Below are 17,530 nucleotides of genomic sequence, written 5' to 3' on the forward strand. Positions count from 1 at the left end.
CTTGACCCAATATATGCATACCTGAAGATTATTTTAACATTTTCTAGGTTTTATTTTATACAATCTATAATATGCATACCTGAAGATCATTTTAATAATTTCTGTTTTTATTTTTATAATCTATAATATGCATGCTTGAAGGTTATTTTAACATTTTCTGGGTTTTATTTTTATACAATCTATAATATGCATACCTGAAGATCATTTTAACAATCTCTGTTTTTATTTTCATATAATCTATAATATGCATACTTGAAGGTTATTTTAACATTTTCTGGGTTTTATTTTTATACAATCTATAATATGCATACCTGAAGATCATTTTAACAATCTCTGTTTTTATTTTCATATAATCTATAATATGCATACTTGAAGGTTATTTTAGAATTTTCTGGGTTTTATTTTTATAATATGCATACCTTAATGTTATGTTTTTATTGTTTTAAAGGAGAATTTCACCCGTAGAAACATTAATCTTTATTGAAAGTGCGTCATATTTGTAGTCGAAATGTAACATACATTTAGAATTTGGTGCCTATTTGACAGAGAAAAGGGGTGTTTGTAGTCTCACTCCCTCAACAAAGGCATTGCACTTCCTTCTTTCAATGATGCAAAATGATGATTTTTACATCATTGAAAGAAGGAAGTGCAACACTGAACTTTGTATTTCTCCTGTCTCAGCGACAACTGAGAAAATTATGCATGACCATTCAAAAACATGACTGGGGTTCTATCTATACAAAGCTTTATGCAAATGGGTGAAGTGTCCCTTTAACCTGATCTTTTGCATCCTCTCCTTGAATATCCAGAGACCAAGTACCTTTTTAATTCAGCTAAACTCCAAATACAACAGTGGGAAAGAATGATGGTAATTTTACAGATCAGATATATTTGCTCCTATCGTACCACTTGCTCCTTTTACACATACACCTGGTGGGACTGGGTGTTCCGAGGGTGTGCCATTGGCAGTGCCCTGATCTTCACCTTCACCATGTTCCAGTGCTGCACATCAGGCACCTTATCCGATCTACACAGGAATCCACACACGCTGCCCTTGCCCTCAGCCCACTGCAGATACCTGTGCCCTCAGCCCACTGCAGATACCTGTGCCCTCAGCCCACTGCAGATACCTGTGCCCTCACCCCACTGCAGATATCTGTGTTCCAAAGACTCTAAAAAAAAAAAAAAAAAAAAAAAAATCTTTGCTTTGTCTGACCCCGCAGGTACCCTATTACAATTCACATGCGGGGCCAAGCGGGGAAATACTGTAAGAATTTTGATTGATCCTGACCAAAAGGTCAGCCCTTCCTGGGAACACAGCATGGATGCCCGAGAGTGCAGTGTGTGTGCCCTGTAGGTGCCTGAGGCAGCAAGGACATCAAAAGAGAACTTTTTTGCAACACAACAAGTTTTCCTCCAGGACTCACGGCAGGGGACCAAGACCCCCAAAACACCCCTCTCGGGAACCAGAACTTTATCTCGAATACAGGAGACTCCCTGGAGAGTTACACTTGATTTTCAAACACCACATGTTAATCTGTGACAATAAACAAGTAAACTTAACCTAATGTTGGGAGACAACTCCTACCTTAGAGATGTTGACCAATCACCCACTGTATGTATATTAGGCAACACCCCTGAATTTTACAACAACCAATCAGTAGCAAACTCCTATATGCTTTGTCTCTCTGGATATTTAAGGGAATGATGTAAAATGGTTCAGTGGGTCTTTCTGTTCATGGAAGTTCACCCCCATGATGCTGTATCTTTGATACAGCATCATGTATTTTATTTTACTTTGAGAAATCTGTAACCAGATATTCATCACTTGCCAGGTATGCATTATTCTCATTTGATTATATTTGTTTTCTCGTATTTGAATTGGAATGTGAATTGGCTTCTGAATTATGTTTTACCTACCTGGATAATAAATTGTTATATTTGATTTTATTCTGTGTTGCTCGGTAAATGTTGACACTGCAAGTAATATCGTTGTATCCGTAGTTACCGTAAGGACTGAAATCAGGCTAGGATCGGCCCAATCCCAGTTAGATAGTGAATAATACATCAGCTGAGGATTTGAGAGATACGACTAGCAATTGGCGTTAGTTTAAGTGTACTTAGAAGCGTGGAGGCTGTGTTTCCGTTTAGAGTAACATTTCTGATTACTCTAAATAGGGTCAGCCTCAACCTCTGTTTATTTCAATGTTATTCTATTCGTTAATCTTGATTAGAAATAATAATTGTAATAATTAAGTGTCACCTCTAAGGGGACTAAATAAAGTATGTTTAAAGTTGAGCACGCAGAAAGCGGCAGCTTAAGCGTATAGTCCAACCTCTGGCAGCGACCAACACTGATTCGCTTACGACCGTTGACCAGTATATTAATTATGAGGCCCGTACTAGGATCATGTGCGACTGTGAGAACCGAATGAACGAGTGTAATACCAGAGCTTTATCAGAATAAATAAACAAACATCCATCTAAATTCTGTAAGCTTTAAAAGTAATAATCAATCAAATTTGTAATATAATATAAACTAAATCTTTGTCTTTGGAGTCAGATTAGAGATAAATATACCTAAATTACGTAACGCCAAAACGTTATCTGCAAAGCTCCGGAAAAGACCGAACGCGTTATAATCCTTCCCATGCGGTTTGGACTTCGCCATTGGGCCAAACGGATGGATGGGGGCACATAATTTTCACCCCCTTACAACCATAATGCATAGCGTGCACAACGCGCATACACTTTGCTTATCTAATCTACACAGATGCAACAGTTATTTTTGCAAATCATAAATTGCTACAATAAAAAATATTAACACATGAGATAAGGGAAATCATAGTGGTGAGCATTGTGGTGATAGTTTTTATTTTGTGTGGCTGCGTTAAAAAATTCTCATGCAAATAACGATTAAAATATTTTCATAAGTTTGTTGTGTGGCTGTATTACGTTTATTTTATGTAAATAATAATTAAAATGTTTTCATAAGAAAACTTAATGTATGTGAACTTGATTTGTAAGTATTCTTTGGGGTTGGACCTTGCTTGCGTTTCTTGGGTCCGATTTCAAAGCTCCCAAGCCCTTTCAGCGGTGAGGGTGGACGCAGATCTGTGTAGAGGCAGATCCACCTCCCGTTACACAGCGTGCCCGATTTATGCTGGCAAGCTTGGGATTCCCCCGTCTCCTGACATCATTGTAGCGCTTGGCGCAACGATGGGGATGCCAGCTGATGAGACAATTGTGGCTATTTCCTCTCACGCCTGTTTAACCTACGCTGATTTGGGCGGGTTTCTCTTATCCCCATACAAAACAACTTCTCTGTCTTTGACTGCTCTTACAAGAACGTGGGTCTCCTCGGCTGTGAACCGCTCCTGGCGTGCGCCTGGTAAATCCGTCATAATAATAGCAACCCGCCATGGAACTTGCGCCCTTGCGTTTAAAGGGAATGTTGGATGACGTTCTGATTGGTTTATTTGACGTTACGCCCAAACCACACCTATGAATAATGAACCTACTTCAGACCAACCCCTTATTGATTTGCGCCTGGCACAAGAGTTATTTCTCCCGCCGGGAAAATAGCAACGGCGCCCAAGATCCGCCCACAAAGTCACTTGCGCATTGCACTTCGCACTTGCGTTTCAGATCGTTAAAATAGGGCCCTAAGTGTAAATAACATCCCTTGTTGGCAAATGCTATATATACGCTAGCTCGGCCCACCAATGCCTGGTTGGAGCACTAAAGTTTTAACAAAGACAAAATGAAATCAACGGCTTCAGAGTACGTATGGCTCGTAGGAAGTGTTGGGGAAGATACTTTTAAAAGTAATGCATTACAATATTAAGTTACTCCCCAAAAAGTAACTAATTGCGTCACTTAGTTACTTTTCATGGAAAGTAAGTTACATTACTTTTAAGTTTTTTCTTACTTGGCTGAGGTTTGATCTCTTTCAGATGTTTTTTTTTCAGAAATTGCATATTTCTATCAGAAAAATGTCAAGCTCTGGCCTGCCATCTCTGTTTCTGACTGTTCCTGCTCAGGCGCGCAAGCATAGAGTGAGTTATTGTACGTGACTACGTTCAGTTTAAATTAGTACATTATTATTTTTTTAATCTATTTAATTAAACTGAAAAGTAACTTGCATTACTTTTTTAAAAGTAACTCAAATATTAATGTGTACATTTATAAAGTAATGCTTTATTTTGGTCGTTACTTCAGAAAAGTAATATTTTTGCGTAATCCATATTACTTGTAATGTGTTACCCACAACACTGTTCGTAGGTCTGGTTTTGGAAGGGATGTTGCTGGTTCGAATCTGCCTTTTGCAAACATCATAAAAAAATGGAAATAGAGTGCCGAATCGAATGTTTATTAAGAATAAAAGTATTTATTGGGTAAAGTTAGGGGTCAGTGTAGGAAGGGTTTTTATTCTCCTAATATGCACTGAAAAAAAAAAATCCTTTCAATTTACATAATTTTAATGTGTACATCGGTCCCACATAATCCGATTGTGTTAAACCAACATAATTTTCCTCATTTAATTTTTATGTGTCAGACCAAAACATTTTAATTGTTTCAAGTAGTCTAATATAAATATGTTGACTCAAAGTGCTATTTCTCTTTACTATAACACATTTATTTTGTAATGTTTAAGTAATTTTATTATGTAAGGGGACTAGATTTTCATCTGTAATTCCAACATGCTTTTTTAATGCTTATATTATGGGATTATGTAACTCTAAAGCAATTTCATTATGTTTCTGGAACCAGAATAATCATCCATAATTATCCAAATGTTATTTATTTCTTTTTTAAATACAAAATACATTTGCATTGGCATAAAAAGCAAAGAGTTTTAAACAAAAGTTTAGTGATATTGAGGCAAACCACTGCTTTCAGATCATCAATTCATTTAAATCACTACACATTAATTCAACAACAGTCAATAACTATTACAACAATCAGCACATGCAGTACATACAAAGGGGCAATTTCCCAAACAGGTTGTAGATTAATCCATGACTAGGCCCTAGTTATATTAGAATATTTTTTACAAAAAAAGTTTACAAACAAACCTACCTTACAAAAACAACACTGGAGTACATCTTGAGACAAAACAATGGCACTGATATATGTCAAGATATGTCAGTGCAATATGTTTTCAAATTAAGGCATTGCAAAAGTCTGGGACTAGAAAAAGCCCCATCTGTAAAACTGACCCAAATGTTTAAAATAGTTACTATCACAGTAGATTTAGAAGTGCTAAAGCACAAACACTGCATTCCAAAGAGACATGCAAAACAGTAAGTACTATTATTTTTTAAATGGATTTACAAACTGGAAAATATCAATCCTTCAGAAAGTCAGAGCTACAGCATTTGTATAAACTGATAATCAAAGATTCAACAAAAACAAAATACAACAACCATTTCCAAAATCAACTTTGAGCAGCAAACGGTTAATGTTTTAATAAGAAAAAACACTTAAAACAGATAAATAAAAAGAACATAAATGAGCAGCACAGTCTTTCTGATCCTTTCACTGAAAGAAACTGTTTGTTAAAGTTACGCTCAATGCAGTTCCATTAAAATCTTTTGGATTTCTTCAAAAATAAAGCAGAGATCAGGATAGCTCAGGTTTAAGGCATACATCAGCTCAAACAACATGGCACGATGTTGCAACACCTTCATGCCTTCCAGGACTATACAAAGATCCTCTTCTTCATCACAAGAAGCATGTTGTTTGAGAGCACAAATCCCAACAGTGGTGTCTTCAAATGACCTCACTGATGCTGACTTCATTCATGCCCTGTACAAAACAGACCAATTTAGTTAAAGAAACAGAAAAATTTTACTGTTACAATAAAAGTGTCATTGGAAATTAGTACAATGCAAACAAATATAAATGTAAGTATACAGACCCATGTGCATTGCCACAGCATATTACAATTGGTTACAAATATGGGTTACAAAGCAAGGCAGCTGCACTGTCCACTGCTCCAGGTGTGTGTGCGCGTGTTCACTACACTGAGATGAGTTAAATAAAGAGGCCACATTTCGAGTGTGTGCTACCATACCTGACAATCACAGCAAAAGTGAATTCTCTCATTTTCTCACTCTCATGTTGTTATAAACCTGTATAAATGTCTTTGTTCTGAAGACATTTATTTTGAGGAATGTTTGCAACCAAACTGTTCATGAGCCCCATTCACTTCCATAGTATTATATTTCCCCACTATGGAAGTGAATGGGGCTTATGATTGGTTTGGGAACAAACATTCCTCAAAATATCTTCCTTAGTGTTCAACAGAACAAAGACATTTATAAAGGTTTGTAACAACATGATAGGGAGTAAGTGATGAGAATTTTTATTTTTGGGTGAACTACCCCTTTAAATCTTCCCAGGTGTTTTAATGACCCGTGTGCCAAAAGATGTAACTAAAACATACTACATTTTCTGTACTTCCAACAATGTTTATACATTTTTATGTCTATGAATCTATATTACTTACTTCTGTCATTTGATCATTCATTGTTTGAAGTCTGTTTGCTAGCTGTCCTCCTTTCTGATAGAAGAGTTTCGTCAGGTTTTTGGATTGGAGGTCCAGGTGACACGCAGGAACATAAGACAGTAGTGATTCTTTTAAATTCAGCATTTATCTGAAAACAAATTAACCAACCATTGTATATTTGAGTACTGCGAGTCAAAGAATAATACATGTATATTAGTTACAAAAATAAGATTTAGCTCCTAACAGCAGTAAAACAGTGATAGGAATTACTTACCAATGCTTTTGAGTGTGTAGCGCATGCAAGGATGATGGACCTATAAGAGGAAATATTCAGAGGTGAAATCAACACATAACCTCAAATGATTAAGGTCACACATACACAGAGCAATCATGAAATAAGTATTATATCTGTCATAGGACGCAATTTTGGACAAAATGAGATCTTAAAACAAGGTGCTCTTCTGAAAACGTCAGCTTTAAGGTGTGGCACTTCAAAGCAATTTTTTCAGTTAATATACCAGACGTCACGCGAGGCATTTAAAAAAAGCTTTTTCTAATTGAATCAAGTGTTGCTCGTGGCGTAGTGAAGTCACGAATAACTGACGCGGGTCTGTTCATCTGATTAAGCAGACAGTTTGTTTCATACAATGTCATTATTAATGTAGTCAATTGATATCATCTGGTAAATTACTTACATGGATAACGTTACTCTGGACAGAATAACGTTTGGTTAGCGTTTTATTTGTCCTGAACCGTTTCCATAGAACAACGGAGTAAAAAGTGCCTCAAAAGTCAACTCAAATCTGTCAGTTTTCAACTCGGATAAAACTACCAAACGTGAAATAACGTTATACAGCTGACATTTTTAAAACGCTGTTTTTCTTTATGAGCCTTACACTTACTGACTGACTGACTGTAACGTTAACTTACTCCACCAACATCCTCCAAACTCATTTTTACTACAAGTCATTGCAATGGCTACATATTGTAAAAAAAACTGTCTATCTAGTGAAGATGTATCACGTATAAAGTGAACATAAATAAATAATAGAACTTACTTTAATAACGTGGTGTCCGTCTGAGAGAGTTCTTCTGACTGACTGCTGCTGAGTCTTCATTTTGGCGCCCAAAACAAACGATGTTTATTCTTCTTTTATGGCGATTGACGTCCTTTTTATTGAGCGTTACTGCCACCTTCTGCTCAGGAGGTGCCATTTTGTGTGCAAACTCAATTTTATTGCTTTAAGTATTCAATTCAATCAATTTTAATCAATGTGAGAATAATGTGTTCATTTTACATTCAAACAAAACATTTTCATCCTAATCAATTAAATTATGTTTACACAAGGAATATAAATATTTTGTGTTGCATATACATGTTTATTTTATTTAAATTCAAAGACCCACCAAGTCCATTTTTTTCAGTGTGGTTATTATTTGTTATTAATAACAAAAATTATTATTAATAAATTTGTTATTATTAATCAGTGTTATTATTGCATCCTGTTTTTTTACAAAAATACTGAGGTAAAAATTGTATCTGCCAGTAAAGATAGCATCTATTTATTATTTACACTTATTGCAAATTTGATCATTTTATTTATTAAATAAAACTTATTTTTGCCTACTGTAAATAACATATCGCTAAGAAAATGCTGATATTGACACTTATTGTGAATAGAAAAAAACCTCAAATTTTTACTTAGTGTAAATAACATCTATAGCTATTTGCACTTTTATGTGTAAATAGTAGCTAGAATGCCGAATGGATGACATTTTTGTTTGTAGGCAAACCCTGGCAGTTAGCAGGACACTGGTAGCCTGATCTCACAAGAATTTGTATATATTTTACGAGGTGGCTAATTCGTATCAATTCATACTAAGTTAATCAAGCAAAATCGTACAATTCTCATGAAAAAAAAAATCAACGAAACGAACCCCTAACCCCACACCTAACCCCAAAGTCACAAGGGTTAAGGCAAATCGTACCAAAACTTACGAATGTGCTCGTAGGAATTAATACAAATTAGCAAGCTGATAAAATATGTACGAATTCTCGTGAGATAGCGTTGGGTTCCCTCGCTCAAAAGCCCATTATTTTTTCCCATAGACTTTTAGATTATCGCAAAAAATAATCTGTGTTTAACAAAAGTTTGACACTTTTAAGACGTTTAATCTTCACAGATACAGTAAACACAATTTTTGCTAACAAAACAATTCTGGTGTAAATTTGGTTTTGGTTTTATTTCTATTAAACACATTTAGACTTCATAAAAATCATAAAAGACGTTCATCTGTAAAGACAAAACGTCTAAGTGTCAAACTTTTGTTAAACACAGAGCTTATTTTTTTGCGATAAACAAAAAGTCTATGGGAGAAATAAATGGGCCTTTTGGCGAGAAAACAAGTGTCCCAATAACTTCCACTTGCAGTAGTGTAATAGTACCTAACGCTATTTTTGCTTGGCATAAATAGCCGCTGCCTAAAATGAATGTTTTGCCTAAAGAAAATGCCAATTCTCAGTAACCTACTGTACTAAATAGAGCAATTTTAAAAGTCTGCTCTATAAAAAATCTTATTTCTCCAATGCAAACCAAAAAATCATACAAAGTACTGTTAAAAAATCTAATACAATCACAAATCAAATAATATATTGTTATTTTTGTTGCACCAATTTTGTTTTACATTACAATTTAAAGGCTTTAAATTTTTTTAAACAACTTTTTTTTTTTAAACAACTCTTATTCTCAAACTGGGGATAGTTTTATGACATAAAATACATTAATTTATCATGAATTCTGTATAATTAAGCCTAAAAAAGGGCTACTAACCAAAAGTACTACTTTGTATAATTTAATATTTTAAATTTTTTTTTATTAAAACGTTGAGTTCTATAACTGTTTTTTGTGTGGGGGCGCGAATGAATACGCCGTACACAAGGGGGCCCAACTCTGAAAAAGTTTGAGAACCACCAATGCTGGGCTTTTTTCAAAAAGAGACAAAACCAAGCCTCTGAGTTGTAGTTTAACATAATGTATGCAGGGTTGTTTAAACCCATTGTTGAGTCAAATATAAAAATTTTCTGGGTTACTTTAACCACCGTTGGGTTCGTCCATTTTTGACCTAAAGCTGGGTTGAAAATAACCCAGAATGTTTTTTTTGAATGTATTGGGCTGACATTTGACCCAGTCACTTCTTTGCGAGATTTACACATCAAAGCAATCTACTCTCCCAAATACAAAAACATTCAGTCGAGTCAGTATTGTATGTTTATATAAATACCAGACAGATGTGCAGATATAAGGACCAACCTTTATTCCATACATTTTTAACCATGAATGTTCATTTTCATTTTTTCACGCCTAAAGCTCTACTTGTTTTGTATACAAGAGTCTAAGAAAAACAACTGCACAACACCACAAGGTCGACAGAAAGAGTCTATTGCCACCTCAACCATTTAATATCTTTCTCAGATGTCCATGTTTTTGTGGCTGGAGAACAGTTACTCTGCTAAAGCAGTTCATCTATGACCTGGAAGTTTATAGTTGTTTGTTTCATTGGCTCTTCATTGGAAAACTCAATGATCCAGGATCTCTCTGTAGCTTCCATTCTGATAACCGTCCAATCAGAAATCTCTATATCCTCTTTGCATAGATTGCATCACCATGACCTGACCCACTTTGAACTCTTCTCCGATTGGACAGCTGCATCACCATGGCTTCAACCTGGAAGTGGTTCTGTTTTATTTCATCGTTTTTTAGAAACATTTAAAAAGCCTAACAAATGTACAATGTATTTCGTTCCAAGTTATATCAACAAGATATTTACAATATCTTTGAACTTTACATAAATCAAACAAGTATATTGTAATACATATTTGTCTGCATATCTAAAAAAAATTCAAACAAACAAAAATCTCCCAAATGTAACTTAGTACATGGTCAGCATCGAGTATCTCCAGGTACCATAGAGCAAATCAACTGTCAAACAGTAATATCATACCAATTCAGATATGTAGACATCCATGTCTAGCAGCTCGGGATAAATATACACGGCAGGGAACAAATGAAATTTATGCAAATACATAAAAAATGTCTGTACATGAAAAAGGGTAGGAAATGTACAAACTAATTTCAGAATTTCTTTTCACATGAAAAACTGAAAAGGCATTGGATTAATATATTAATATCAAATTTCTGGTTGGTAGTTACTGTTTGAGAAATCCTGGAGTTATGAACTCTTCCCTCCAACAACCATTTAAAAAAGCATGGTGATGTGCTTGTTCCAAGGTACAAATCTTTGTACAAATTACACATATCTATTTATTATTTACTTTACTTTGTGTGAAAATAAGTGCATGTTGCCCTTGTCAAACTCAAATGAGGCATTTTCCTTGGTGCGTTACCGCGCCTCCACTTCTTTGGGGTTCCGTGATGGCGAGTACTCCCGGGGATCTTGGGTGGTGATTGGCGTAGTCCGTCTCGGCGACATCGGTCTCGCAGCGCCCGAAGGTACCAGAGGAGGTGGAGCACTTAGTGCTGCAGTTGGGGGTGTCCGGTTAAGAAGTCCATTATGTCCCGTCGAAGGGCTAAGCCTTGGGTATGGCATTCCACCAAGGTGCGACATAAATGGTGGCATGTGGGGTAAATGTCCTTCGATGGGCGATTGGTGAAGTTGATGCAGCCTCGCCCGATCCAGTTCCTCACGTAAGTGCAACCGTTCCCTTTCTTCCGCCTGTTGCCTTAACCTCTCCTGTTCTCGCCGAACCTCCAGCAGGTGTTCGTGGTGCGAGTAGTCGTGTGCCTCTCTTTCCCGATAGGCCCGTTCTGGATCGTAGACGCCGGGGAATCGATGTCCTTGCTCAGAACGAAGCTGGAAGTCCATGCGGCGCTGCAGGTCGAGGTTTCGATACGCCTCCCGTAGAGGATCCCAGGTGAATGCGGGGTGGGGAAGCCGATCACGACCCGCTGCAAGAGGGCTGACTCCCATAAAGGGTGCCATACGGGTGCGTTCCAAGACATTCAGACTTCCCATTTGGTGCATGGCACTCATAGAAAGAGGCAATGAGTGTGGCATTGGAACTCCGTGTAGTGAAGCAGGTGTCGGAAGGTCGCTACAGCGAGGAGAAGGTGGAGGAGGCTGATGGGGCAGTGAATGGTGGTGATGAGCTGCTATAGGTGTGGTTTGATGAGGTGGGGGAGGAATTTGAGGTTTAGGTGCTGCTTCAGATCCAATCACCATCACGTCCAAGTCCTCCTTTCGCTCCTCTTTGATCTTCATATCATTCTTCACTTTGTGTGGCAGATCACCTGAGCTGGTTTCTTTTCTATCCCTGTCAATGTCCTTAACTGGTAGAGATGGTGGAATAGGCTTGATTCCTGTATCGTTAAGGATGCCTTTGGAATATGGAGACGGTGACCGCTGAATGGGTTTACACGGGTCATCTGAAGATCGTCTGTCAGTGATCTCTTTGCTCGGAGAACGACTTTCTTTCACCTTTACGTCTCCCAACATGGCTGCCTCTCGTTGGCGGTCCAACAGCTCTTTCTCCGGCTCCCGGTTGCGGTCGGCACTACCGCTGCGGTGTCTGCCCGAGTCGGTGGAGTTCTGACTGTTTGAGCGGATTAGGCTGCTGATCTGGTAGCTAACCGGAGCAGAAGCTGGAGAGGAGCGGTTTGAATGACGATTACGATCCAAAGAATCTCTGCAAGAGAAAAAAGAGGAAACTACGCGTTAAAAAATCACTCCAAAATAGGGGCACCAAAATATGCATTGGTTTGTAGCACCAACCTGTCCTTATCTTTCTCATCTTTCCCAACTGAAGAGTCCCTTTTTTCTCGTTCTCGTTCTTTCTCTTTCTCTCGTTCCCGGTCTCTATCTCTGTCGTGGCTGTTTGCAGAGCTGCTTCTTTCAACATCTGTCGATTTTGGCCACTGTGGAGGGGTGGGGAATGAAGGTGGTGTCCTGTGTAACCTATTCCAGGTATCGTGATGGGGACTACTGAGTCCAGGCAGCCCTGGACCTTCTTTCGGCCCAAATACACTGTTAGCCCCTGAAAAAAATAAAGAAACCATGCGTTTTAGGCTTGCAGAAGAGGACAAACAACTGCCTTGTCTTTAGTTGAGGTTCTGCTCTCCCAAACTGAAAGGTTAATTGTGTATAATAACTTCTACTGGTGCAATAGGGTAATCATTGCTCCTGCTTTTCAATATTTTTCAGGAGGGAATAAGTCAATGATCAAGTCAGGGTCAAGTGCTAGGAAATACAAAGATATTCTATTTCAAAAGTCCCATTTAGCCAATACGGAAATAAGAAAGAGGAAATGAGATATGGTGAAAGAAACAAGATATAAAGTGATAAGTTTGAGCACTGGGAAACTAACTGTTTCAAGAACAATGTTGAAACAGTCGGGCTGCAAGGGTTTGAATTTGGCAAAAGCTGCTGGTGTACAATAAACCACACTGCTGTAATTCTTGTCTCCCTACTTCCTAAAACTCTTATTTGGCATTTGCTACAAAGCTAAGTGCCTTTTTCATTCCCTGCTTTTTTATTCTTCCTGCGCTCTCTGTGGTCCAGAGCTAAGCTCTGAGTCGAGCTAAAGGCCCGGGGCCGGGGCTTACCGAGGGCTGGGTTGCCTAATCCACCGAAGGCACTGCTTGAAAGGTTGCTGAGGCCGCCAAAGGTACTGGAGCGACTGAAAGGATCTGCAAAATGCCAAACAGGGATTAGCGACGCGGGGCCGGAGGTGCCCGACCATTCCAACCGGCTTTTCTCTTACAAGCCAGCTTTGTTTTTGCGTCACTGTTACTGCAGCTATTCTATCTCCCTAAGGGATGTTTATTTTTCCCAGTAAGACTGTTGGAGAGTGTTCACTGGCTGCGGATTAAGCAGCGAGAGGTGCTGGCGTGAAGAGCAATACCTGATTGGAGTGCATTTGCTCGGGCACCGTTGTGCTGTCAGATATATACAAATTATTCAGTGAAGTCTAGGTTTATTTGTCTCTCATTTCCTCTAGATGTTTCTTTGACTCTTCCATCTAGTTACTCTTGTTAACCCTATGGATTAAAACTGAACAATATCGCTGGGGATGGGAGCCAAATTGTACTTAGATCTAGACGTATTTCATAAAACACCTTCAACTCAAAAAAATAAAAAAATAAATTATGTACAAGAATTACATTTTTTTGGAACTTATTCAGGACTTTTCTTCAAAGTATTCGAACATAATAAAAGGCATTTAGCAAATACCAAAATATACTTATTTTAGAATGAACCACCCTGGGACAACTGTAACAATAGAGCAACTGGAACAATGGTAATAATTTATGACTCTTTCCTTGCAGGGCTCAAACCAGCAATCTTTTGATTACAGTCTTGAGCTTTAACCACTAGGTCACATTACCCCAATTTCCTTTAGGCCCCAGGTGTTTATGAACTCAAATTGGATTGACATAAAAGCTCACTGAGTGAAGTCATCGCTCAGCACTAAACCACTAAAAACAACCTGATAGAAATCTCTAAAAGAAATTGAGGGGAAAAGAAGCCCTTCAATCCTTTTTTGAATTTAGTACAGGCAGCTTCCAGAGCCCAGGGTATTGATGGTAAAAAATAATTTTACTGTGTTTTGTTGTGGTTAAGACATTGGCTGATAAATGACTTTTTACAGTAATTAAAAAGTTCAAATCATATTAACCAATGCATTGGAAAAACGTCTGACCTGACTGATAGCATCATAAGAGAAGAGCAATAGATCTTAGTCAAAGTAAATGCCATATTTAACTTGACTTATCCTAGGTAACCCTGAATCGCTACTTATAGATACTTGTTGAAAGACATGTTGTGTTAGCACCTTTTGAAAATCGGTACAACTGCAGTTTTTTTGTTACATGTTGGTGCATGCGTAAACCCAAGAGGTGTGAGGCATGACGTTTAGTTTCTTTTGTATCTCCACATATAGCGGAATGACATTAAAGCTCACTTGAACCTGAATACTACACAACAGGTATACACCAGAACAACCAGTGGTGTAGTGTGGTGCCTGGAAAAGTGGGGATACTTTTAATTTATGCCCCCATTTTTTAAAGCGGCATAACCCAGCCTGTGTTATAAACAGTGACATGTAATATATTTTCGTTGTATATTTAGTTCACTTCAAAATGGTCTTCTGCTTGACTTCTCAGCGTAAGGATTATTACGAAATTAATATTATTAATCAATATTTAGAATTTAAAAGTGGGTATACCCCATCCCATCTCATAAATAAGTAGGTCTACCCTTTTTTACCCTGCGCTACAACACTAATGCATGTGTTCATACCAGCCGCGGTAGAGGCGTCAGGCGTGAGTGATTTCAATGTTAAGTAATGTAAAGACGCATTGACACGCATGTGGAGGTCTCGCGGCGCGAATGAGGCGTTTACTGCGGTAGACGTAATTCCGCCTCGTTCGCATGAATTGAGTGTTGCAGCGGGAAACGCGCAAGTTGAAAAATTTGAACTTTGGAGGAAAAACTGGCCGCGTTAACCAATCAGAAGCTTGCTCTAGTAGTGACGTGATTACAGGAAGCGAGCGGAGTTGCAGAAGCCCCTCACATGATGCGAATTTCCGCGTGAATGTCTCAATGACTAGAAAAAGCGAGTAATCTCAAAATGTTAAAGCGTCAAACTAGACACGGTAGACGCAAATTTGACGCCTCAAACGCGACTGGGTATGTTAAATTGGCATTCAAAAAATATGGTTTACTTTGACTAAGATGTACATAAAAGGAAGATGTATGACTTGAAACACAAGAAGAAAGTAGTATTTAAATTGTGGGTTACTTACACTTACCTGCCAAATGACTGGGAGGCAGGAAGCCAGCGTGGTGAGGAGACGGCCCATATGGTGAAGCAGCCGGATGTCCAGATCCTTTAGAATATAACAAAAAGTAATCAAAATCAATCTTAATACAAACAAAATTCACAGAACAGTTTACACTGATGCTGAGTAATACTGTGTATTGAGCTTGAAAGGAACTTGTACAAGTGAAATAATTGTTCAGGCTGCGTTTCAAAGGGTCAACTGTCTATTCAATCTGACCTATGTGTCATTTGTTTGTGCGTATCAGTAATAAAGAAACGAATTACAAGCTCCGTCGTGACACAATACTGCATAATTACATTCTAAAGGGCAAAACGCTCATGTTGGCCTTCAACAAAGAGCTACCAGTCAATTATACCAGGTATAAATATTTATATTCATGCCCACGGCCTCAGTGTCAAGCTAAGACAACATTCAAAATAACAACATGCAAATCAGTGAACAAGGAGCTAGAGAAAAAAGACATTACACTCAAGCAATACCAATAAAGAGATTGCAGTATAATTCACAAGATAAGCCATAAGTAATCCTTAAGGGCATGTTAGTTGTGTTACTTTAGTAGTGCTAGCAATGCCAAGGTCACATATTTGATTCCCAGGAAATGCATGTACTGATTAAAGTTTTATTGCATTGTAAATTGCTTTGAATAAAGAATTTAATGAAAAACTTGCAGGTACTTAATTTACTGAATTCGTACGTAAATAAAATCATGGGTGTTAAATGTCAGATAATCGGAGGACTGGTGATATCAGCCGAAAAGAAAGATGCATTTTAATTTTAAACAGATGGGGGTTTTATTTAAATTGTATTTAAGCATCCTTTACACTGACCTGTTGATGAGAAGAGGGGTCTGGCCAGATCATGAGGGTAGGGGAACCCAGGGAACACACCTGGGGCCGGTGGACGGCTAAAGAGATCTAGTTTTCCATTCATGTCCAGTTTGTGGGGGTCCAAGTGCATCTGCTGTTGAGAGACAAATGTTAGATTTGGTAATGTATACAAAATGAAGAACGCATGAACATCTGAACATACAGTACTGTGCAAAAGTCTTAGGCCACCATGCTAGCATTAGATTTGTTGTATTTGCAATTGTATAGTGATCATATATAATTTTTTCTCTTTAATAGAATACATCCAGAAAATAGAGGAAATTTGTATGTAGTATTAAAAACAGTATAAAAGTATAAGCTGAAGTGTCAAGTATTTTAGGTAAACTCCCCTTCTACTTGACCAATAGCAGGCAGCTGCAGGATCTCTTAAACCTAAATAAAATTAAATCCTAATTCTAATCGAATTACTTCAGGACTTCAGTCTCCTCAAAAAAGCTCAAGATGTGTTTCGTGCCAAGAGAGGTCACACTAAATACTGACCGATGCCTGAAGATGACATATAGTGCTGACATTTTTTTGTGTGTACATATTTCCTGTATTTTATGTTTGTTTCTTAAAAAAGAGTGACAAATAAGTATGGATGGACATTAAAACTTTGCTAAAACCACAAAGCTGGTGATGGTGGCCTAAGACTTTTGCACAGTACTGCAGCTGAAAACCCATTCCCAGCGCAGTCTGGCTTATGTATCCTTGGGCTTTTTACCGACTACATATCACATTAAAGAATGGAAAAGTTCAAAAGTTTTCCTTGGCTTCCATGATAACTTACTTTCATCTTCTGCTGATGATGGTAGATCTGCCAGGCGATTTGAACATGCACCGCACACCATTTACCAGGCTTCTGACATGGGCACAGAAGAAAATTCAAAGCATTAGCACAAAGGCGTTGAAATTTCATGGTGAAAATGTAAGGATTTGGAAGAGAATGAAATGTGATGCTTACTCTTACTGAAGACCTGAAAGGATCCGTTAACTATGAGGAAACAGAGGCAAAGAAAGAGATGTATTTCTCAAAAGTTCACGTAAAAGCTCATATATCACTTAAATGGGTGTGGATGGGGCCAGTTAATGACTTACCCTTGGGTCTTTTTGTAGAAGTGTGTGAGGGACCGCTCCCGGACGTGCTGCAACATCTATAGGGTTCGAGGCCTGGAGGAAAAAATTAAGACTTTTTATAAAACACTATCAACGTACTGTTACATCATGGTCATTATTCATTTGATTACTTTTGTTTGTTAAATTTAATCGTACTGTTTGTGATATTGAGT

At 37.8% G+C, this 17,530-nt stretch overlaps 1 protein-coding gene and 1 long non-coding RNA gene across 11 annotated transcripts in view; both read right to left on the reverse strand.

Annotated features, from left to right (window-relative positions):
- Nucleotides 1-4,785: 4,785 nt before the first annotated feature.
- LOC135732607 (uncharacterized) lies at nucleotides 4,786-7,940 on the reverse strand. Its single transcript, XR_012336780.1, has 4 exons — nucleotides 7,573-7,940; nucleotides 6,789-6,828; nucleotides 6,515-6,662; nucleotides 4,786-5,811 (listed from the first exon to the last, which is right to left on the reverse strand). It is a non-coding gene; the product is annotated as an uncharacterized lncRNA (long non-coding RNA).
- Nucleotides 7,941-9,806: 1,866 nt separating this feature from the next.
- Nucleotides 9,807-17,530, reverse strand: part of fbrsl1 (fibrosin-like 1) — a 409,906-nt gene continuing 402,182 nt past the window's right edge. For 6 of the 10 annotated variants that reach the window (XM_065250822.2, XM_065250823.2, XM_065250821.2 and 3 more), the window contains 8 exons: nucleotides 17,340-17,411; nucleotides 17,206-17,235; nucleotides 17,032-17,103; nucleotides 16,203-16,335; nucleotides 15,337-15,420; nucleotides 13,135-13,218; nucleotides 12,305-12,566; nucleotides 9,807-12,218 (listed from right to left, as the gene is read on the reverse strand). In XM_065250822.2, coding sequence (XP_065106894.1) covers nucleotides 10,916-12,218; nucleotides 12,305-12,566; nucleotides 13,135-13,218; nucleotides 15,337-15,420; nucleotides 16,203-16,335; nucleotides 17,032-17,103; nucleotides 17,206-17,235; nucleotides 17,340-17,411 — 2,040 coding nt within the window. In that variant the 3' untranslated portion in view covers nucleotides 9,807-10,915. The remainder of the gene's footprint in view (nucleotides 12,219-12,304; nucleotides 12,567-13,134; nucleotides 13,219-15,336; nucleotides 15,421-16,202; nucleotides 16,336-17,031; nucleotides 17,104-17,205; nucleotides 17,236-17,339; nucleotides 17,412-17,530) is intronic. The other 4 variants (XM_065250824.2, XM_065250820.2, XM_065250827.2 and 1 more) reach the window with 3 other exon arrangements.

The sequence above is a fragment of the Paramisgurnus dabryanus genome, chromosome 5 (assembly GCF_030506205.2).
Source record: "Paramisgurnus dabryanus chromosome 5, PD_genome_1.1, whole genome shotgun sequence".
NCBI lineage: Eukaryota > Metazoa > Chordata > Actinopteri > Cypriniformes > Cobitidae > Paramisgurnus > Paramisgurnus dabryanus.